Below are 22,659 nucleotides of genomic sequence, written 5' to 3'. Positions count from 1 at the left end.
ATTCTGTATGGAAATCTGTGGCACTCCATTTAGTATGATATATTATGTTACGTTAGGTTGCATTAAGACTTGCCTAGTTAAATAAAGGTAAACATTTTTTTTATATATATATTTTTTAAATTATGAATGGAGTAGCGATCAAAATCAAATGTTATTAGTCACATGCGCCGAATCCAACAGGTGTAGACCTTACCGTGAAATGCTTACTTACAAGCCCTTCACCTACAATGCAGTTTTTATATATCTACTAAATAAACTAAAGTAAAAAAAATAGGTCATTTGTACATGTAGGTAGGGGTAAGGTGACTATGCATAGATCATACAATATCATACAAATTATAGGACGTATAGTATCAAACGTCTTACCTGGACGTACAATAGCATAGGAATTGGATGATATACCTTATAATACATTTTGGTGCATGTTTGGATTATACTATTTCTCTGAGACCAGGTTGCTTGTTGCGCCTTAACAACAAAGGAGAATCATGGAAAGAATTTATGTTGGCAGTTAGGGGAACTAATGACAAAGGTTAGGATAATTTATTTAAATGCTTAGGTGAAACGGGTTAAAGGGAAAATCCACTCAAACTATATTTGAGTATTTTTTCCTTTAGTCCACTGTTGATACGTTCCACGTTCACGCACTAGTCAGAACTAGGAAACTCTGACATTTGGAGTTTCCTAGTTCTGACAAGGATGTGAACGCGGACTAGTTCCCAGCAGTGTCACCGGCCACATCATCGTGAGATGCGTTTTAAATAAAAATAAAACATTTTGGGGCTTTATTTTCCATTGCACTCATCAAATCTCATTCCTTTTTTCTTTTTGGAAAGCCCAGCCTCCATCAGAGCGATGCATAACACAGAGGTAACAGTAGAATATTAGAAAGTACTAGTGTATTTCTATTTTAACGCTTTGTCTGCCGTAGCATTCTTTTAGTCCATCAAGCCTATTGTTTTCTGCTGCGTCTAGATTGGGCTTAACTATCTGCGTAGACCTACGTCTTCTTTTGCTAACTAACATCTCCCACTGTACTTTCTCTCTGCTCTTTCCTCTCTCTCTCTCTACTTTCTCCTTCCCCCACGCTCTCCTTCCCCCCCCCCTCCAGGCCTCCCACTCTGCCTCTTCCTCGTCCTCTTCCTCGTCCTCTCTCTCCTGCCACCTTCAGCAGTCGCAGGCTGCAGTGGTGGTGGAGGAGGAGACTGGGGCTGCTCTCAGCATGTCAGTCTCTAACTCCTCCCTGACCACCCCCATGGTGAGTGACTTTCAGTGGGCTTGTCTGCCTGCCTGCCTGTCTGATTCTCTGCTCTTCTCACTCTCTACAGCAGACTTGGCTTTAAATAGTATTTGTTTTCTTTCTGAAACGTTTTATTTAACCTGGAAAGTCAGGGGCAAAGTGCGGTGCTAAATCAAATAAAAGTTTTGCACTTTGGGGACTATTTAATTGGTCCCACCGTGTCAGGCAAGCTCGATCAAGTGCATCAGAACTATTTGAATGAAAACCAATACTAGTTGAAACCTTGTCTGCTCTGCCACAGACACGACTGTGCTTCTGCTTTAGAAGTATTGACACCAATACAAAAAGTTATTTTATTAGCCATTAGCCATTGTAGACATGTTCAGCTACTGATAAGGAAGTATATTGTGCAAAACACACACACTGGCAAAAACACTTTCATTCTTCACTCTCTATCAGACCCCTCAATATTTACATACTAAATGACAATCTCTGTCAGAGAAAGCATGCAGTTGAAAAGGTGTGTTTTCATCCAGAATTTGTGAAATGTGTTATTTATATTAGCGGATGTCATTCATTTAAAACTGGGGCTTGAACACAATCCAGAACCATTATGATACAAGCGTAGCAAATGAATGTTCTGTATTCTTCTTTGTCTAATCATTCTAGTTTTGGAGCAATGATGAGGACAATTGATCTGTTCTTGCTGAAGAACCATTGATCCTTGTTGCACCCTTTTGACTTGGTTTCAATTAAACCGATATGCATGGGATATTCAACAGATCTGTTACAAGTTACAACAAGCACATTTTGTGAATATGTAATTTTCAAGCGACTGAGTTGAATTAGGAATTCTAGTCACTGACTAACCAGTCAGATACAGTCATATTGTTCTCCGATGGCAAGTATGCCAATGCTTCTCTCTCAATTATTTTTTTCTAAAAACATTTGCTCTTTGACCTTGTAGATCTCTCAAGTAGCTTTTGTCTTAATCTCTCTTTCTCTTTCCTTCTCATTTCTCGCCCTCGCTCTCTCAGCATAAGACAGTTCTCCGGTCCTATTCTCAGGACTTTGCGCCTCTCTGCAAATCTTCCATTCCATATCTTCTCTCATCTGTCTCTTCCCACTCTCCCATTGTCCACCAATCACAGAGCATGGACCTAGCGGCCCTGGGCAGTGGCAGCCCTGACCCTGTGCTGGTGGCCAACGGCTCTCTGGACAGCTCTGGTGGCTCTCTGGCTATCTGTCTTCTTACTGACTCTTCTTTCTCTGACACTCGTCAAACCTCTTTGGTGAGCCCTAGCTGTGTGTTGTGACAAGTGTTAGGTACTGTGCGAAAAGAAAATGGGATTGCGTTTGACAGGGGGGGGGATGGGGTGCTATTGAAGAAGAGCACAGATCTGGAGTAGGGTATAGACATTGTTAGCAAAGGGCTGTTTCAATGTCGGTGACGTGATGTTCTTATCCTTGAAAATAGGCCAAACCCTAGGCAAAAAACAAGTCTGCAGCTCTATGTATGCTGTGGTGATTGGAACACTTGGTTCTTAGTGGTTTCATTTGAGATGATATAGGTACTTGTTTGTGTTGTCCGGCTAGTTGTGAGAAGCTTTCGCATTCGGAATCACATTTGCTTTTTCCTAGCATCTGTCATTCTCTTTGCTGTCTTTCTTTTTTCCCCCGTAGAGTGAAAGCGCTAACGAGGAAGGCGGGGAGGGAGAGTACGTTAATCTGTACACTTCCAGCCAAGCCAACGGAGATGGGCTCTCCCGCCGAGTAAGTAGCCTTAGCGGAGAGGCTGCATGGGAGCGAGGAGAGAAAAGCGTGCTTTCACAGACAGTTGCACCATGACTGACCACAGACCTCACTAAGTAACCCTATCTGTATGTGACCTAACCATTCAGGATTCGCTGTGTCTCTTCGACCGCTTGGCATGCCCTGCGTTGGTAACTGCCTGTACATTACCATGTTTCTCTTCCTTTCCCCAAATCCCCTACTACTGGACAGTCCCCATTAGAGGTCGACCGATTATGGTTTTTCAACGCCGATACCGATTATTGGGGGGGGGGGGGGGGGGGGGGGGGGGGGGGGGGGGGGGGCAAAAAAAGCCACTGCCGATTAATCGGCCAATTTAATTAATTTATTTGTAATAATGACAATTACAACAATACTGAATGAACACTTTTATTTTAACTTCATATAATACATAAATAAATTTAGCCTCAAATAAATAATGAAACAACATTCCATTTGGTTTAAATAATGCAAAAACAAAGTATTGGAGAAGAAAGTAAAAGTGCAATATGTGCCATGTAAAAAAGCTAACGTTTAAGTTCCTTGCTCAGAACATGAGAACATATGAAAGCTGGTGGTTCCTTTTAACAAGAGTCTTCAATATTCCCAGGTAAGAAGTTTTAGGTTGTATTTATTATAGGAATTATAGGACTATTTCTCTCTATACCATTTGTATTTCATATACCTTTCACTATTGGATGTTCTTATAGGCACTATAGTATTGCCAGTGTAACAGTATAGCTTCCATCCCTCTCCTCGCCCGAACCAGGGACACATCGACAACAGCCACCCTCGAAGCATCGTTACCCATCGCTCCACAAAAGCCGCGGCCCTTGCAGAGCAAGGGGAACAACTACTTCAAGTCTCAGAGCGAGTGACGTCACCGATTGAAACGCTATTAGCGTGCACCCCGCTAACTAGCTAGCCATTTCACATCGGTTACACCAGCCTAATCTCGGGAGTTGATAGGCTTGAAGTCATAAACAGCTCAATGCTTGAAGCACAGCGAAGAGCTGCTGGCAAATGCAGGAAAGTGCTGTTTGAATGAATGCTTACGAGCCTGTTGCTGCCTACCACCGCTTAGTCAGACTGCTCTATCAAATATCAAATCATAGACTTAATTATAACATAATAACACATAGAAATACGAGCCTTAGGTCATTAATATGGTGAAAACGTTTATTCTTTCAGTGAAATACGGAACCGTTCCGTATTTTATCTAACGGGTGGCATCCATAAGTCTAAATATTGCGGTTACATTGCACAACCTTCAATGTTATGTCATAATTATGTACAATTCTGGCAAATTAATTACAGTCTTTGTTAGGAAGAAATGGTCTTCACACAGTTCGCAATGAGCCAGGTGGCTCAAACTGCTGCATATACCCTGACTGCTTGCACGGAACGCAAGAGAAGTGACAAAATTTCCCTAGTTAAAAGAAATTCATGTTAGCAGGCAATATTAACTAAATATGCAGGTTTAAAAATATATACTTGTGTATTGATATTAAGAAAGGCATTGATGTTTATGGTTAGGTACATTGGTGCAACAACAGGGCTTTTTACGTGAATTTGCTTGTTAAATCATCACCCGTTTGGCGAAGTAGGCTGTGATTCGATGATAAATTAACAGGCACCGCATTGATTATATGCAACGCAGGACAAGCTAGTTAAACTAGTAATATCCTCAACCATGTGTAGTTAACTAGTGACTATGTGAAGATTGATTGTTTTTTCTAAGAGAAGTTTAATGCTAGCTAGCAACTTACCTTGGCTTCTTGCTGCACTCCCATAACAGGTGGTCAGCCTGCCACGCAGTCTCCTCGTGGAGTGCAATATAATCGCCCACAATCGGTGTCCAAAAATGGCGATTACCGATTGTTATGAAAACTTGAAATCGGCCCTAATTAATCGGCCATTCCGATTAACGGGTCGACCTCTAGTGCCCATTCCCTACTATATGGGCCTATGTGTAGTTCTAGCTCAAAGGACATCAGTCACTCCCCTGTCATTGTCTCAAGGGGGGTTTGTCTCCAAGTGACAGTGAGACATTTTCTATCATGTTCATAAACTTGGCCGTTAAGGCCAGTGGTGGTTGTCCACCTGGGTCAGGTCTGGATCGTAGTAACTAATTACAACTAGATTCATGAATGGCTCTGCTTTAAGTCTGTGTATTTAACATCTTCCGTAAGGCCTTTCATCAGGAAGGACAGCCCAATAAAACGACTAAACGCTCAGCTTATTTATTCAGTCTTTCTCGCTCAAAGTTCTCCCCATTCCCCACGTTTTTAGTAAAAAAAATCTGGACTGTCTTCTGGGATGGAGATGGGTATATACAGGGCCTTCAGAAAGTATTTACACCTCTTGACTTTTTACACATTTTGTTGTGTTACAGCCTGAATTTAAGGTGGATTAAATTTAGATTTTGTGTCAATGGCCTACACACAATACCCCATAAAGTGGAATTACATTTGTAGAAATTTTTACAAATTCCAAAATGTCTTAAGTCAATAAGTATTCAACCCCCTTTCTTATGGCAAGCATAAATACGTTCCGGAGTAAAAATGCTTAACAAGTCACATAATAAATTGCATGGACTCACTCTGTGTGCAATAATAGTGTTTAACATTTGAATGACTACCTCATCTCTGTACCCCACACATACAATTATCTGTAAGGTCCCTCATGGCCAAGTCTACACTGGAGTTACTAACCACGATGACATTGAATGTTCCTAAGTAGCGTAGTTCTAGTTTTGACTTAAATTGTCTTGAAAATCTATGGAAAGACTTGAAAATGGCTCTTTAGCAATGATCAACAACCAACTTGACAGAGCTTGAAGAATAAAAAAAATAAAAAATTGCAAGTATTGTACAATCCAGGTATGCAACGCTCTTAGTCTTACCCAGAAAGAATGATTCTAACATGTAACTCAGGGGGTTTGAATATTTATCTAATCAAGATATATTAGTGTTTTATTTTTTTTACACATCCGTTATTTTGTGTAAAAAAAAGACAATGAAATCATTTTTAATCCCACTTTGTAACACAACCAAATGTGGAAAGAGTCAAGGGGTGTGAATACTTTCTGAAGGCACTGTATAGTGTATTTAGTGTTGCACTAGAGAAATAAGGCTAGAGTTATGCATGTGTCCATACCACAGGAGATCGGTGGCACCTTAATTGTGGAGGACTGGCTCATGGTAATGACTGGAGTGGAATAGGTGGAATGGTATCAAATACATTAAAGACATGGTTTCCATGTGTTTGATGTCATTCCATTTTCTCCGTTCTAGTTATTATTATGAGCCGTCCTCCCCTCAGCAGCCTCCACTGATCCATACAGCGTGTGATATTAATAGTGTCTGTGAACTACCATTGTCTGTTTTCCTCACAGCTGACGGAACAACTCACTGAATACTAAGTTGAAACCTCCATGTGCTTAGACAACGTACCCACACATCTACCTTAACTAAGAAAGCAATTTACCTTTATCTTCACCTCAGGGTCATGTTCATTAGGTACCGAACAGAAGAAAATATCCTGAAACAAGCATAGAAATAAATGTCCAATGAGAAATGCACATTTTCGTTATCTACTGCAAATCATTGTGAAATCTTTTCTGTGCCATGCCCTAACGAACATGACCTCAGGCTGCTGGATTTGGTGCGAGACCGGTCCTAACCACTCTGTGTTGTTATCAGGACTCGTCTGCCATAGATGACTCACTGGAGGACACTGCCTCAGAGAACCCACTGTGCAATAACAAGGACATGTCCGATGACCGGTAAGAACCCATGCCATGACAGTCTGGCCTTTCTGTTACCTTTTATTTTGAGGTTAAATAAATAATAAAATATTCTCCATTGTTCCTATCCTCCAGTGACAGAAGGAAGGATTCTCTTTTTTGTTATATTCTCTTTCTCTCTCTCACTCAGCCGAAGACAAAAGTCCTCTGAAGATGGGCAGAGTAGCGAGGAGACGGATGAGCTTTCCCTCATCGATCACATGGAGATCATGTCCCGGTTAACACTAAAGCAGGAGGTAAAAGTGTCCTCGTTTTCTACTGTTGATGGTCAGTCCATTTTACCTCACGTCTCTTTCAGATCAAGCTGTTTAATCATAGAGCAGGAGATGCCTTTTTATGTGATACTTCATAGGATCCTACATGGCTCTACGGTGCGACTATTTTACTCGCATATGCGCCTAGAAATAGATGTGTGCAAACTTATTTTTTATTTTGTTTTTATATATATTTTTATGTTTTACCCCTTTTTCTCCCCAATTTCGTGGTATCCAATTGGTAGTTACAGTCTTGTCTCATCGCTGCAACTCCCGTACAGAACTCGGGAGAGGTGAAGGTCGAGAGCCGTGCGTCCTCAGAAACACAACCCAGCCAAGCCGCACTGCTTCTTGACACAATGCCCGCTTAACCCGGAAACCAGCCGCACCAATGTGTCGGAGGAAACACCGTACACCTGGCGACCGTATTAGCGTGCATTGCGCACGGCCCGCCACAGGAGTCACTAGAGCACGATGGGACAAGGACATCCCTGCCGGCCAAACCCTCCCCTAAACCGGCCAACGCTGGGCCAATTGTGCGCTGCCCCATGGGTCTCCCAGTCACGGCCGACTGTAACAGCGCCTGGACCCGAACCAGGACCTCCCTAAGGCAGTGCCTTCGACCACTGCGCCATTCGGGAGACCCCTGTGTCCAAACTTACCTGAAAGTCTACTAAAGTGTGACTTTGTTCTCGTGTTGCTTGGCTATTTACATAGTTTTGTTCACACACTAGGTTGTATTTCAATGTTAGCTTGCTCAACTGCTAGCGAAGAGACATGTTGGAGAATCTCATCTCTCACAGACAGACATGCGAGTCCTACCGTTACAACAGTAACATCCCGCCCCTTTAAGGGGCAGCTGAAATGTTTTGTCTCACCTAAGTGACTCAAATATTTGAGGGTACATTGTAATTGATTCAGCATGGAACACCCCAAAAACCAACATTTTTCCCATTTCTTAGAATAAAAACACTCTTCCTCATCCTTTTATTGTGCACCTACATTTTATTTTTGTCCTCGTAACTTTTTCAATTTAGGAGCACATGTGCTCCTTGTAAAAAAATGTCAGCATAGATCCCTGTCCTACAAGAAGGATACTATTAATACAGAATAAGCCACCAATCAGCTGTTTACAGAGAGCTTGCCCTCTGCTGGCCCCTGCCTCTCTAACTCAAATGCAACGTCCCTGTCTGTTACTGTTACGAGGTCCAGAGCCTGCTGGTTTCTGTTCTACCTGATCATGAATTGCACCCAATCAGTCCCTGATTAGAGGGGAACAATGAAAAAACACAGTGGAAGTGGCTTTGAAGTCTAGAGTTGAGTTTGAGGGGGCTATATGATCACATTCTCACAGTAGACAATAAGTATGTAGGTGAAGATCTGGAGTTAGCATGGCAAGGTCAGTGCAGCTTTAGTAGCGCCTATCTCCTTATAGAAAACCCCCTCATGGCTAGCATGGCTTTTCAAAACATATTTTTCAATATTGTCGGAATGGTTTCATCAGGACAGTCACTTGTAGGGCTACACTAGGACTCCTTATGTGGTCAACACTTAGGCTAATCCTCTCTCTCTCTGCCCTTACAACTTTTCATCTGTCCACATGTCATACTAGAACGACGACGGTCCAGATGTCCGAGCCGGATCGGGAGATATTTTATTAGTCCACGCCACAGAAACGGACCGCAAAGGTATTTATGACCTCCGTAGTACACCCCCCCTCCCCCATTACATGCAGTCGGTGTCCACTCAGATGGAAGGTACAAGTTATATCCTTTAATAGGGATGAAATCCCGTTAACGGGATCAATTTGACAACAGCCAGTGAAAGTGCAGGGCGCCAAATTCAAACAACAGAAATCTCATAATTAACATTCCTCAAACATACAAGTATTATACACCATTTTAAAGATAAACTTCTTGTTAATCCAACCACAGTGTCCGATTTCAAAAAGGCTTTACGGTGAAAGCATACCATGTGATTATGTTAGGTCAGCGCCTAGTCACAAAAAAACACAGCCATTTTCCAGCCAAAGAGAGGAGTCACAAAAAGCAGAAAAAGAGATCAAATTAATCACTAACCTTTGATGATCTTCATCAGATGGCACTCATAGGACTTCATGTTACACAATACATGTATGTTTGTTCGATAAAGTTCATATTTATATCCAAAAATCTCAGTTTACATTGGCGCGTTATGTTCAGTAATGTTTTGCTTCCAAAACATCCGGTGATTTTGCAGAGAGCCACATCAATTTACAGAAATATTCATCATAAACGTTGATGAAAGATACAAGTGTTATGCATAGAATTAAAGGTAAACTTCTCCTTAATGCAACCGCTGTGTCAGATTTCAAAAAAGCTTTACGGTGAAAACACACCATGCAATAATCTGAGTACAGCGCTCAGCCACCAAAACAAGCCATACAGATACCCGCCATGTTGTGGAGTCAGTAATAGTCAGAAATAGCGTTATAAATATTCACTTACCTTTGATGATCTTCATCGGAATGCACTCCCAGGAATCCCAGTTCCACAATAAATGTTCGTTTTGTCAGATAAAGCTAATCTTTATGTCCAAATATCTCCTTTTTGTTTGCGCGTTTAGTTCACTATTCCAAATGCACAAGGCGTTTGGAAGTTCAGACGAAAAGTCAAAAACGTTCCATTACAGTTTGTAGAAAAATGTCAAACGATGTATAAAATCAATCTTTGGGATGTTTTTATCATACATCTTCAATAATATTCCAACCGGACAATTCCTTTGTCTTTGGAAATGAAAGGGAACGGAGCTCGTGCTCACCGCTGCGCGCATGACCAAACTAAAGGCTTTCAGCCAGACCACTGGTTCAAACAGCTCTTATTCGCTCCCCTTTTACAATAGAAGCCTGAAACAACATTCTAAAGACTGTTGACATCTAGTGGAAGCCTTAGGAAGTGCAATCTGACCCCATAGACACAGTATGTTGGATAGGCAATCGCTTAAAAAAACTACAAACCTCAGATTTCCCACTTCCTGGTTGGATTGCTCTCATGTTTTCACCTGCCATATGAGTTCTGTTATACTCACTGACATCATTCAAACAGTTTTAGAAACTTCAGAGGGTTTTCTATCCAAATCTACTAATAATATGCATATCTTAGCTTCTGGGCCTGAGTAGCAGGCAGTTTACTCTGGGCACGCTTTTCATCCGAACATGAAAATACTGCCTCCCAGCCCAGAGAGGTTAAGAATCAATGGGTGTATATATACACATTACCGTTCAAAAGTTTGAGGTCACTTAGAAATGTCCTTGTTTTTGAAAGAAAACATTTTTTGTCCATTAAAATAACATCAAATTGATCAGAAATACAGTGTAGACATTGTTAATATTCTAAATGACTATTGTAGCTGGAAGGCCAGCATCCCAGAGACGCCTCTTCACTGTTGACATTGAGACTGGTGTTTTGCGGGCACTATTTAAGGCAGTTGCAATTTGAGGACTTTTGAGGCGTCTGTTTCTCATACAAGACACTCTAATGTACTTGTCCTCTTGCTCAGTTGTGCACCGGGGCCTCCCACTCCTCTTTCTATTCTGGTTAGAGCCAGTTTGCGCTGTTCTGTGAAGGGAGTAGCACACAGCGTTATACCAGATCTTCAGTTTCTTGGCAATTTTTCGCATGGAATAGCCTTCATTTCTCAGAACAAGAATAGTCTGACGAGTTTCAGAAGAAAGTTATTTGTTTTTGGCCATTTTGAACCAGTAATCGAACCCACAAATGCTGATGCTCCAGATACTCAATTAGTCTAAAGAAGGCCAGTTCTATTGCTTCTTTAATCAGCACAACAGTTTTCAGCTGTGCAAACATAATTGCAAAAGGGTTTTCTAATGATCAATTAGTCTTTTAAAATGATAAACTTGGATTAGCTAACACAAACGTGCCATTGGAACACAGGAGTGATGGTTGCTGATAATGGGCCTCTGTATGCCTATGTAGATATTCCATAAAAAAATCGGCTGTTTCCAGCTACAATAGTAATTTACAACATTAACAATGTCTACACTGTATTTCTGATCAATTTGATGTTATTTTAATGGACAAGGACATTTCTAAGTGACCCCAAACTTTTGAACGGTAGTGTAAATAATTCATTTATAGTCCAAAAATGGATGTAGCAACTAAGGATTCTAGCTTTTACTAGTACTGCTTTTCTATAATACACCCAGACTTTCCTTCCTCCCAAGTAGAGCTCTGGGGAAGCAAGAGGATATTCAGTAATCTCCTTTGTGGTCTTCTTTTCCAGATCTTGTCTTGTACTGTGAGGCTTTCCTGACGACGTACAGAACGTTCATAACCCCTGAGGACCTCATCAAAAAGCTGCACTGCAGATATCCTTTCCATGCTTCACTTCTCACATGTGGACCCAAAGATGTTCCTCCAACAAAGCCTGCTTGGTTGAGACAATGGGGAATGGGTAGCAGAATCCCTACCACATCACTTCCCATAGTCATATACACTCTGAATACTGTAAGATGTGTAATATACTTTGACTATTTGTTTGTTTTCCTTAACACCTCCACACATACACCAGGTTTTGTCACTGCCCAGATACCTTCAAGAAGAAAGTCAGCAAAAACACCTTCTTTGTTCTGGTCCGTGTGGTGGACGAGCTGTGGTGAGGTCTCTAGCCTGCCATTTGACCAGAAGTCTAGCTATCAAAAACCTGCAATCTGCAAAGAAAAGTTTGTCCTTCAATGACTGTGCAGACAATGACGATTCTTATTCACTTTTCCTTTGGTCTGTTCCTGGTAAAAGGGGGAGGGGTTAACCAGTTATGATTACAGAAACGCAAACTCGTCACTTTTTGGCTATTTTCACTGTAGACCCGAAGAAGAAGAAAATTGGGGGGGGTGTATGTTTCTCATATCAAAATAAATGACTGAATACAGAATGCATCCCTACACGTCCTACAAAGAGAATATCAAACAGAGTTCAGAGCATGATGTCAGATATGTCATATCAAAATGAGTGCTTCATCCAATATCAACGTGTGACAGCTGTGATCAGCCAGCCGCATCCCCTACCAGCCAATAGCCTGCTCGGTTTGCGCATATCCATCAGTTTTCAAATGTAATTTAGCCGTGATGGCAAGCTGGGGTGTGCAGAGAGTGATAGGGCTTCTGTTACATTTGTTTAATTATTGGAGCAGCTCGCAGCGCAAGTAAACACCTCTTTAGGTCTTTTTCCACCTCCACCACCCTCTCTCATACCCTTCTCTCATCTCTCCATCCCTTCGGGGGGGGGGGTGTGTGTGTGTGTGTGTGTGTGTGTGTGTGTGTGTGTGTGTGTGTGTGTGTGTCAGTCTGGTGGAGATGACGGAGGACATCCTGATGCAGCTGATGGACTTGGTGTTCAGGCTGGTGTGTAACGGTGAGCTGAGCCTGGCCCGCGTGCTCCGCACAAACATCCTGGACAAGGTGGAGCAGAGGAAGCTGCTGCGCTACACCTACTCCCTCAAACCACTGGCCGCAAGAGGTGTCGCCGCCAGGTAGGTCCGCCCGCAATTAGTGGACGAGGATACTGTGACAGCTATAACGTCACGTCCCTTGTCTCTGTATAATGGATCAATAAAGATTGCATTGCAATGTATTTTGTATTGTTTCAGAGAATGTTACCGCTAGCAGAGGCATTTAGAAATGTTCTGCTCCGTGACAGTGAAGGATTTCCTTGTTGTGTTCTGAACATCAATGTATCACAGTGTCTAGTTCTAACTTTGGCCATGTTCACTTTCTTCTAATTTCCTACGTGAAACTTTAGACCTGGGACCCTGCACGACTTCCGAAGTCATGAGATCGCCGACCAGCTAACTCTCCTGGATGCAGAGCTCTTCTACAAAATTGAGGTAGCTCATCCAAGCATGTCTTTCTCCTCCTCCTGTGTATGCTGCCCCTCTGCCTAAAAAGTAGTTATTTGTGTGTCTCTCTCTCTGGACAGATCCCTGAGGTGTTGCTTTGGGCTAAGGAGCAGAACGAGGAGAAGAGTGCCAACCTCACACAGTTCACAGAGCACTTTAACAACATGTCCTACTGGTAAGCCTGCACCTCACATCTTCTCTTAGTCACCATACTGCTTCTCTTCTTCCCTGCAGCACTTCAGTTCACTGCCTTCTCTCCGAGAGGAAAGCAGCCAGGTCTGGAGAACATGTGATGACAAACTGATGCATCTCTCCCCCTTCGTGTCTCCCTCAGGGTACGCTCCATAATCATTCTGCAAGAGAAAGCCCAGGACCGAGAAAAGCTCCTCCTCAAATTTATCAAAATAATGAAGGTATGCCTTTTGAAATGTGGATACTTAAGAATGAGCAAACAGTTGTTTTGGGCGTTTGTTGAAAAAGCAACAAATTCTCAGGTGCATTTTAAGATGGTCTCCCTCCACTCTCTTGCAGCACTTACGGAAGCTAAATAATTTCAACTCATATTTGGCAATATTATCTGCCTTGGATTCAGCTCCCATCCGAAGACTGGAGTGGCAGAAAACAACCTCAGAGGTGAGTTAGACTGTGGTCTAATCGATGTCCAAAGATTGCTCCGAAACATCAGTTTATTGTAAGAAAAAAAGTGTAATCTTCACAGCAGTTACTGTAAGGTACCTCTAATATGAACTCTCTCTACACATGTTGGTGTTGTTTGATGTTAACATGGATGACTGTCACTGTTCTCTTTACAGGGCCTAGAGGAATACTGCACGTTAATAGACAGTTCCTCGTCGTTCCGGGTCTATCGAGCAGCACTGGCAGACGTGGAGCCCCCATGTATACCATATCTGTAAGTCAACCTGCTGGTTTAAAGTGTATGCACTTTGCTGTTCTGTAAGTCAACTTGCTGGGTAAAGTGTATACACTTCGCTGTCACAAGTGATGCAAATGGATTTGCACGTCTACCATTTGTATTGCTTACTGTGCATTTCTCGTCTTTACTGTTTCTTGTCTTTTTTCCTCACACGACACACAGGGGTCTTATCCTCCAGGACTTGACCTTTGTCCATCTGGGCAACCCTGATCAAATCAACGGGAAGGTCAACTTCTCCAAGCGCTGGCAGCAGTTCAACATCCTGGACAGTATGAGGCGCTTCCAGCAGGTGTATGTATACAGTGGCCAATCTGGCTGTCGCTCTCATACAACTTTATGTTCAACGCACTTTTCTTTCACGTAACAATTTGTTAATTCATTGGCCTATCTTGGAATTTTATATTTTCCATGAACGTTTACCACCTTTGCAATGTTTAGATGGTGTTTTCCCTCTCCCCAGCCATTATGATCTGAAACACAACGACGATATTGTCTCCTTCTTCAACGACTTCAGCGACCACCTGGCAGAGGAGGCTCTGTGGGAGCTGTCTTTGAAGATCAAACCTCGGAACATCACGCGGCGCAAAACAGAGCGCGAAGAGAAGACATAAGAACATGTCCCAGTGTATTGGGCCTTGGGTCATTTTACAAACTCTTCATGATTACAAGAGACTACAAACGAGAACTGTGAAGGCAGCTAAAAGACTGGGATGTTTTTTTTGTTAGTAGTTTACAGGACCTCTCCGATTTAGGATTCTCTGTTGTGGATTGCACTGGGTCTCAGTCCGTGTGTGAGTAAAGCCAGTGGGATAGACACTGTGCAGAGCACAAAGTGTTGGGAGGCTCGCAAAAAGATTCCTCATGTTCACCTTTGTCGCCAACCTCATCCACCCAATGCCATATTATGGGTATAGTCCAAGCATTTCAGGATCTCACAACCAGAGACATTGTCCTGACTAAAACCATATCATACTGATGTGTGCCATGGGAAACACCACTCGGTGTCATTCAGTTAAGGCTTTTTTTTATACGGGACACCAGCCCTTTTTTTGATGACACAAACTGGGATGCCATAACGCCTGACATGGCAGAGAACCGCTGAAGGTGGTGCAGAACTTTGAGGCAAATACCTCAAATCACCCGGGTCTGCTTCAAGACTACTGGTGGTAAAGATATTACTGATGCACATAAGACTACATTTTGTAGTTCAAGGAAGTGTTGTATGATACTGTCTGACTGATGCAATGCAGTTTTCCTTTTGTTCTTTAAAAGGATGTGAAAAGGATACTTCAGAAATGGGGAGAAGTGATATGAAGTTTATATACAGTACCAGTCAAAGGTTTGGACGCACATACTCATTCAAGTGTTTTTATTTTTACTATTTTCTACAAACGATGAAATAACAAACAAAAAATGTTTTACCTTTATTTAACTAGGCAAGTCGGTTAAGAACAAATTCTTATTTACAATGACCCCGGCCAAACCCGGACGATGCTCCCAATCACGGCCGGATGTGATACAGCCTGGATTCAAACCAGGGACTGTAGTGATGCCTCTTGCATTGAGATGCAGTGCCTTAGACCGCTGTGCCACTCAGATCCCACTTACGGAATCATGTAGTAACCAAAAAAAGTGTTACACATGTCAAAATATATTTTATATTTGAAATTTTTCAAAGTAGCGACCCTTTGCCTTGATGACAGCTTTGTACACGCTTGGCATTCTCTCAACCAGTTTCATGAGGTAGTCACCATTTCAATTAACATGTGTGCCTTAAAAGTTAATTTCTGGAATTTCTTTCCTTAATTCAATTGAGCCAATCAGTTGTGTTGTGACAAGGTATACAGAAAATAGCCCTATTTGGTAAAAGACCAAGTCCATATTATGGCAAGAACAGCTCAAATAAGCAAAGAGAAACGACAGTCCATCATTACTTTAAGACATGAAGATCAGTCAATCCGGAAAATGTCAAGAACTTTGAAAGTTTCTTCAAGTGCAGTCACCAAAACCTTCAAGCACTAGGATGAAACTGGCTCTCATGAGGACCGCCACAGGAAAAGAACACCCAGAGAGTTACCTCTGCTGCAGAGGATAAGTTCATTAGAGTTAACTGCACCTCAGATTGCAGCCCAAATAAATGCTTCACAGAGTTCAAGTAACAACACATCTCAACATCAACGGTTCAGAGGAGACTGCATGAATCGGGCCTTCATGGTCAAATTGCTGAAAAGAAACCACTACGAAAGGACACCAATAAGAAGAAGAGACTTGCTTGGGCCAAGAAACACAAGCAATGGTGGAAATATCTCCTTTGGTCTGATGAGTCCAAATTTGAGATTTTTGGTTCCAACCGCCTTGTCTTTGTGAGATGCAGAGTAGGTGAACGGATGATCTCCGCGGTACCACCGTGAAGCATGGAGGAGGAGGTGTGATGGTGTGGGGGTGCTTTGCTGGTGACACTGTCAGTGATTTATTTAGAATTCAAGGCACACTTAACCAGCATGGCTACCACAGCATTCTGCAGCGATACGCCATCCCATCTGGTTTGTGGTTAGTGGGACTATCATTTGTTTTTCAACAGGACAATGACCCAACACACCTCCAGGCTGTGTAAGGGCAATTTTACCAAGAAGGAGAGTGATGGAGTGCTGCATCAGATGACCTAACCTCCACAATCACCTGACCTCAACCCAATTGAGATGGTTTGGGATGAGTTGGAAAAGCAGCCAACAAGTGCTCAGCATATGTGGGAACTCCTTCAAGGCTGCTGGTAAAGCTGGTTGAAAGAATGCCAAGAGTGTGCAAAGGCAAAGAGTAGCTACTTTTAAGAATCTCAAATATAAAATATTTTGATTTGTTTAACCCTTTTTTGGTTACTACATTATTACATATGTTATTACATAGTTTTGATGTCTTGTTCTACAATGTACAAAATAGTAAAAATAAAGAAAAACCCTTGAATGAGAAGGTGTGTCCAAACATTTGACTGGTGTACTGTATGTGCACTTAAAAATCGAATGAACACCTCACTGGTGGCGCAGAGGTCTAAGGCACTGCATCGCAATGCTTGAGGCGTCACTACAGACCCGGGTTCGATCCCAGGCTGTGTCACAACCAGCCGTGACCAGGAGTCCCATAGGGCGGCGCGCAGTTGGCCCAGCGTCGTCTGGGTTAGGGGAGGGTTTAGCCGGGGGGGGGGGGCTTTACTTGGCTCATCGCGCTCTAGCAACTCCTTGTGGCGGGCCGGGTGCCTGCAGGCTGACCTCAGTCGTCAGTTTCTTCTGACACATTGGTGCAGCTGGCTTCTGGGTTATGTGGGCGTGTGTTAAGAAGCGCAGTTTGGCGGGTCATGTTTTGGAGGACGCATGACCTGACCTTCGCCTCTCCTGAGCCCGTTGGAGAGTTGCAGCAATGAGACAAGATCGCAATTGGATATTACAAAATTGAGGAGAAAAAGGGGATAAAATAGAATATAAAATAAAACATTAATGAACAAAAAAGTGATGTGATTTGTATCAAGGGAGCTATACATAGCAGTGAACATCACAGCAATCATAAGTGGACCGTAGGCAAGCATGTCCATATCAAGTCTCTCCCAAAGACTGAGGGTCCCCTCAATACCAAATGAAGCCCTTTCTAGCGCAAATACAAGATGGCACATTATCCCTTGACAGAATCAACCCTACCAGACCACAGATCCCTGTGCAAGTAAATAAAACCTGCAGTATTTCTACATGTTGTGTGTGCATTATTTATTCCTCTGTCATAGTCATACCGTGCAGTGTGCAATTGGATGGCATCAAGTAAGCATAGAATGAATAGAGGGTCAATGGAGGTTTTCCTGATGAATAAAACATTTCTAATGGCAATCATGCCTGAAATATGACAGTCAGAACATACTTGGAAAATCTGTTCTGCGCCATTGGACAATTTTCTCCCCACTTCATTGAAGAAGTGAACCTTTGGAGTCTCAAGTTGATTGCAGTACCAAAAGACAGAATAGAGGGCGCAAAGTCAGTGCACCGATGTATTCCAGTGTAACCACAGGAGATTCCCTAAAAACACACCACTTCGACACAGCTACAACCGGACGTGACTTTTTCGGAGCAAGTTAGAAGTTACGCAGCAGGTTTGGAGAATTAGGTTAGGGTTAGCGAAAATGCTCTTCTAACCGTCTACAAAGGCACTTCCAGTCATAGCTGTATCAAAGTGCCGTTTGTAGGGATTCCCCGGCCCAGCAGGGCTGTCCATCCGTGAGACCATAAATTAGTAGTCGACTTGAGGGTCTGCTGCCGTGGAGACACCCTCTAATTGTCTAAACTTGGGGAGATTCTTATTTGGTCAAAAGACCATCCTCTCCTCGACGACTCAGTCCTCTCCTCCGTGACCTGGAAACCGATAAGTGGTCGAGTAGTGTCAATTAGTTAGTAGGCGAACAGAAGAGTGTCCTCACCTCCTCCCGCCGAGGAAGCACAAGGCCTTTCCTCATTTGGGAAAAAGTCTGTCCTCCATCTCTCCTCCGTAACCCGGAAACCGATAAGTGGTCGAGGAGATGTCAATTCATTAGTAGGCAAATGGAAGATGTCCTCCCCTTCTCGATAACCACCTGTCATCGAGGATATTCATGAGTCCTCCACAGAAGTGTTTTAAAATCTGCCACACACCCTTTGAATCAGCTTTTGTTTTGGTCGGAGGAAAGCATGCACACATTTAAAAACACATACTTATAGTTTTATCTATAAAATGTATGGCACAACTAACTTATGTTTTTATGACTACCGGTACACATTTATTCAGGGTTCTACCACTGTAAATGTAATTTGTGAGTTGAGTTATTTCATACAAGTGCATTTTCGTCCACATTCCATCTCCTCGCCGCCTCTCCTTGATTGCTTTTGACCTTTTACAAATGGAGGCGAGAGGGGACGAAGGAGAGCGGACGCAGGTGTTGAGCAAATCAAATTGAGAAAAGGCGTAGTGCTATCTGGGATCCTTGTGCCGTCCCTACCCTTCCCTCAAAATAAGTACTACTCAACACTACTACCCAATATCAACACTACTACCCAATATCTACACGATTGCTTTTGAGATGTGTATAAACCACTGCTACTTAATAAGTAGTTTTTGTGGGTATCTGTACTTTACTATTTATATTTTTGACTACTTTTACTCAATATATTTTCCCTGACACCGAAAAGTACATTTTGAATGTTTAACAGGACAGGAAAATTGTCATTCACACACTTATCAAAAGAACATCCCTGGTCATCCCTACTGCCTCTGATCTGGCAGATTCACTAAACTCAAATGCTTCATTTGTAAATTATGTCAGTGTTGGCGTGTGCCCTTGACTATCCATAAAATTGTGCGATCTGGTTTTCCTAATATGGAATTTAAAATTATTTATACTTTTACTTTTGATACGTAAGTATGGTTAAAATCAAATACTTTTACTCAAGTATAGCAGTTGGCTACTTTATCCACCACTGACCAGTAGTGATTTACACTACCGTTCAAAAGTTTGGGGTCACTTAGAAATGTCCTGGTTTTTGAAAGAAAAGCACATTTTTTGTCCATTAAAATAACATCAAATTGATTTTTTTAATGGAATATCTACATAGGCCATTATCAGCAACCATCACTCCTGTGTTCCAATGGCACGTTGTGTTAGCCAATCCAAGTTTATCATTTTAAAAGGCTAATTGATCATTAGAAAACCCTTTTGCAATTATGTTAGCACAGCTGAAAACTGTTTTGCTGATTAAAGAAGCGATAAAACTGTCCTTCTTTAGACTAGTTGAGTATCTGGAGCATCAGCATTTGTGGGTTTGATTACAGGCTCAAAATGGCCAGAAACAGGACTTTCTTCTGAAACTCATCAGTCTATTCTTGTTCTGAGAAATGAAGGCTAATCCATGCGAGAAATTGCCAACAAACTGAAGATCTGGTACAACACTGTACTACTCCCTTCACAGAACAGCACAAACTGGCCCTAACCAGAATAGAAAGAGTGGGAGGCCCCGGTACACAACTGAGCAAGAGGACAAGTACATTAGTGTCTAGTTTGAGAAACAGACGCCTCACAAGTCCTCAACTGGCAGCTTCATTAAATAGTACCCGCAAAACACCAGTCTCAATGTCAACAGTGAAGAGGCAACTCCGGGATGCTGGCCTTCCAGGCAGAGTTCCTCTGTCCAGTGTCTGTGTTCTTTTGCCCATCTTAATCTTTTCTTTTTATTGGCCAGTCTGAGATGTCTTTTTCTTTGCAACTGCCAAGTGCACGTTTTATTAACTCAAGTTTCTAACTAGTTATATCAAACAAGAAATAAGATTGTGCAAATGTATTTTTTTAATTTTATTAATTTGAGGCCTTGTCTTCATTCATCTCTGACTTATGGTCCTGGTCCCATCTTGGTCCTGTTTCTTGTTGCAACCACATTTCTCCACCATGTACCCTTTTAGAAAATAAAGACAAGTACAACAGACAACCAACTAGAAGCCATTATCAATCATCTGCTAACAGAGGTCACATAAGAAAACACAGAAAAACATTTGATATACAATGTTAATCTTACCAACAATGGCCTCCAGTCTTCTTATGTGGAGGGCCTCCTTGGCAACAGGTAAACAAAAAAAGAGGAAGTAGAATGGATAAGTATACCAATATGAACATACTCTACATGTGCATAAAACACATACTTATTAGCTAGCAAACAGAAAACAGGCTACATAGCTACATTTCAATAGGTCCTCGCTATCTGGGATCCTTGGGACATCCCTACCTCATTAATGTTGACATAATGGGTAAGGGTTAGGGCAGGGATGTCCCAAGGATCCCGGATAGCACTGTACCTTCTCGATTACCTTTTAACTTTTTCAAAAGGGGGTGAGAAAGGACACAGGAGTTGAGAAAAACCAAATGAGAATCTCCCACGGAAATGCCTGGGGTACATTCAGGCTAAAGTTTTGCGATGGTTTGAATGGTCAAAGATGGAAAAAGTACCCAATTGTCATACTTGAGTAAAAGTAATGATGAAATAATAAGTAAACAATTATTCAAGTAAAAGTGAGTCACCAAGTAAAATACTACTTGAGTAAAGTAAAAAATAACTGGTTTTACTATGAATCAAATTCCTTATAACCAGTTGAATGTCATGTCAACATTTAGATTTCCCCCTAAATAGACATACCAAAACGTCATTATTTTTCATGATGGCTATAAACAATAACTGGTCATGTTGCATAGTTTAAGAAAGGTCTTGAACTCACCTTCCTGGTACATTCTATAAATTGCTGAGGTGTACTCACTTTTGAGGACTCGATCTCAAGTACATAGTACAAATATTATGAAAAATGTTTTTTTTCTTCTTCCTATTCCAAAAAAAGTCAGCTTGAAATGACAGAAATTATTTTAATATAGTAACACCTTTCCCCTTTAATAATTTATTTTACGGTTATAATATACTTAGTGACAGTACAATTTTGGAACTATTTCATAACTGACAGCAGATAATTTTCTACTAAACGTCCTCCAAGCGGCGCAGAGACACCATTAAAATGTGTGCAGACTCGTTACAACTACAACTTTAAACAAGAAGTGCTTTTGTCCGTCTGTGACCAAGAGAAAGTGGTCTTACTCCAATTCTATTAAATTATTTAGTCATTTTTTCATGTTGTGAGAGCTAAATCTGGCAGACAATATCACAGCGAGATGAAACCACAACTGTTGAATTCTCTAGACGGTTTATTTATTTAAACTAGGCAAGTCAGTTAAGAACAAATTCTTATTTACAATGACGGCCTACCCCGGCCAAACCCTAACGCAGACGACGCTGGGCCAATTGTGCGCCGCCCTATGGGACTCCCAATCACGGCCGGTTGTGATACAGCCCAGGATCGAACCAGGGTCTGTAGTGACGCCTCTAGCACTGAGATGCAGTGCCTTAGACCGATGCGCCACTCGGGAGCCCTTTAATATACTGCCTCCCAGGCTGGGCTCTGGCTAGGCCAGAAAGTCTGACATCACTCCCTATGCAAATGCAGAGGTAAGCAAACCGGACAGCACAATTATTAAAACATTTTTACATTTAAGGACAGCGAAGGGCATACTCCAACCCAGACACCATTTCGATCAGAGGCATAAGGGATGGCCGCGCGTTCTCTTGATAAGTCCATGAATTGCACCATTTTGCTGTCTTGCTTCAGAATTCTAAATGTAACAAGTACTTTTGGGTGTCAGAGGAAATGAATGGGAGTAAAAAGTACATATTTTCTTTAGGAATGTAGTGCAGTAAAAGTTGTCAAAAACATAAATACTCAAGTAAAGTACTTGTGCACCATTCTTCAACAGTATGAGGTATGTTGAGTATCTTTGCTCCCGTTTGATGGGTGTGGTGGGTAGTGCCCTGATCATATTGCTATTTACAGTGATGGGAAAGTACCCAATTATCATACTTGAGTAAAAGTCACCCAGTACAATTCTACTTGAGTGAAAGACAAGTATTTGGTTTTAAATATACTTAAGTATCAAAAATAAAAGTATAAATCATTTCAAAGTCCTTATATTAAGCAAATCAGACAGCAATATATATGTTTTATTTATTTATTTATTTACAGATAGCCAGGGCCACACTCAGACATAATTTACAAATGAAGCATTTGTGTTTAGTGAGTCCGCCAGATCAGAGGCAGTAGGGATGTTCTCTTGATAAGTGTGTGAATTGGTAAATGTTCCTGTCCT

At 41.8% G+C, this 22,659-nt stretch overlaps 1 protein-coding gene across 5 annotated transcripts in view; it reads left to right on the top strand.

Moving 5' to 3' along the window:
• Nucleotides 1–15,224, top strand: part of rapgef1a (Rap guanine nucleotide exchange factor (GEF) 1a) — a 46,319-nt gene extending 31,095 nt beyond the window's left edge. Inside the window, exons 11-26 of one of the 5 annotated variants that reach the window (XM_029717766.1) lie at nt 1,112–1,258; nt 2,392–2,532; nt 2,924–3,013; nt 6,736–6,818; nt 6,970–7,075; nt 8,706–8,781; nt 11,375–11,459; nt 11,654–11,746; nt 12,434–12,619; nt 12,889–12,973; nt 13,066–13,160; nt 13,320–13,398; nt 13,517–13,618; nt 13,798–13,895; nt 14,082–14,210; nt 14,380–15,224. In XM_029717766.1, coding sequence (XP_029573626.1) covers nt 1,112–1,258; nt 2,392–2,532; nt 2,924–3,013; nt 6,736–6,818; nt 6,970–7,075; nt 8,706–8,781; nt 11,375–11,459; nt 11,654–11,746; nt 12,434–12,619; nt 12,889–12,973; nt 13,066–13,160; nt 13,320–13,398; nt 13,517–13,618; nt 13,798–13,895; nt 14,082–14,210; nt 14,380–14,530 — 1,746 coding nt within the window. In that variant the 3' untranslated portion in view covers nt 14,531–15,224. Of the gene's footprint in view, nt 1–1,111; nt 1,259–2,277; nt 2,533–2,923; nt 3,014–6,735; nt 6,819–6,969; nt 7,076–8,705; nt 8,782–11,374; nt 11,460–11,653; nt 11,747–12,433; nt 12,620–12,888; nt 12,974–13,065; nt 13,161–13,319; nt 13,399–13,516; nt 13,619–13,797; nt 13,896–14,081; nt 14,211–14,379 lie in introns of all 5 variants that reach the window. The other 4 variants (XM_029717765.1, XM_029717767.1, XM_029717768.1 and 1 more) reach the window with 4 other exon arrangements.
• Nucleotides 15,225–22,659: the final 7,435 nt, after the last annotated feature.

The sequence above is a fragment of the Salmo trutta genome, chromosome 27 (genome assembly GCF_901001165.1).
Source record: "Salmo trutta chromosome 27, fSalTru1.1, whole genome shotgun sequence".
Lineage (NCBI taxonomy): Eukaryota > Metazoa > Chordata > Actinopteri > Salmoniformes > Salmonidae > Salmo > Salmo trutta.
Note: the sequence above shows the minus strand (reverse complement) of the source record. Positions and strands in the feature narration are given on the sequence as shown.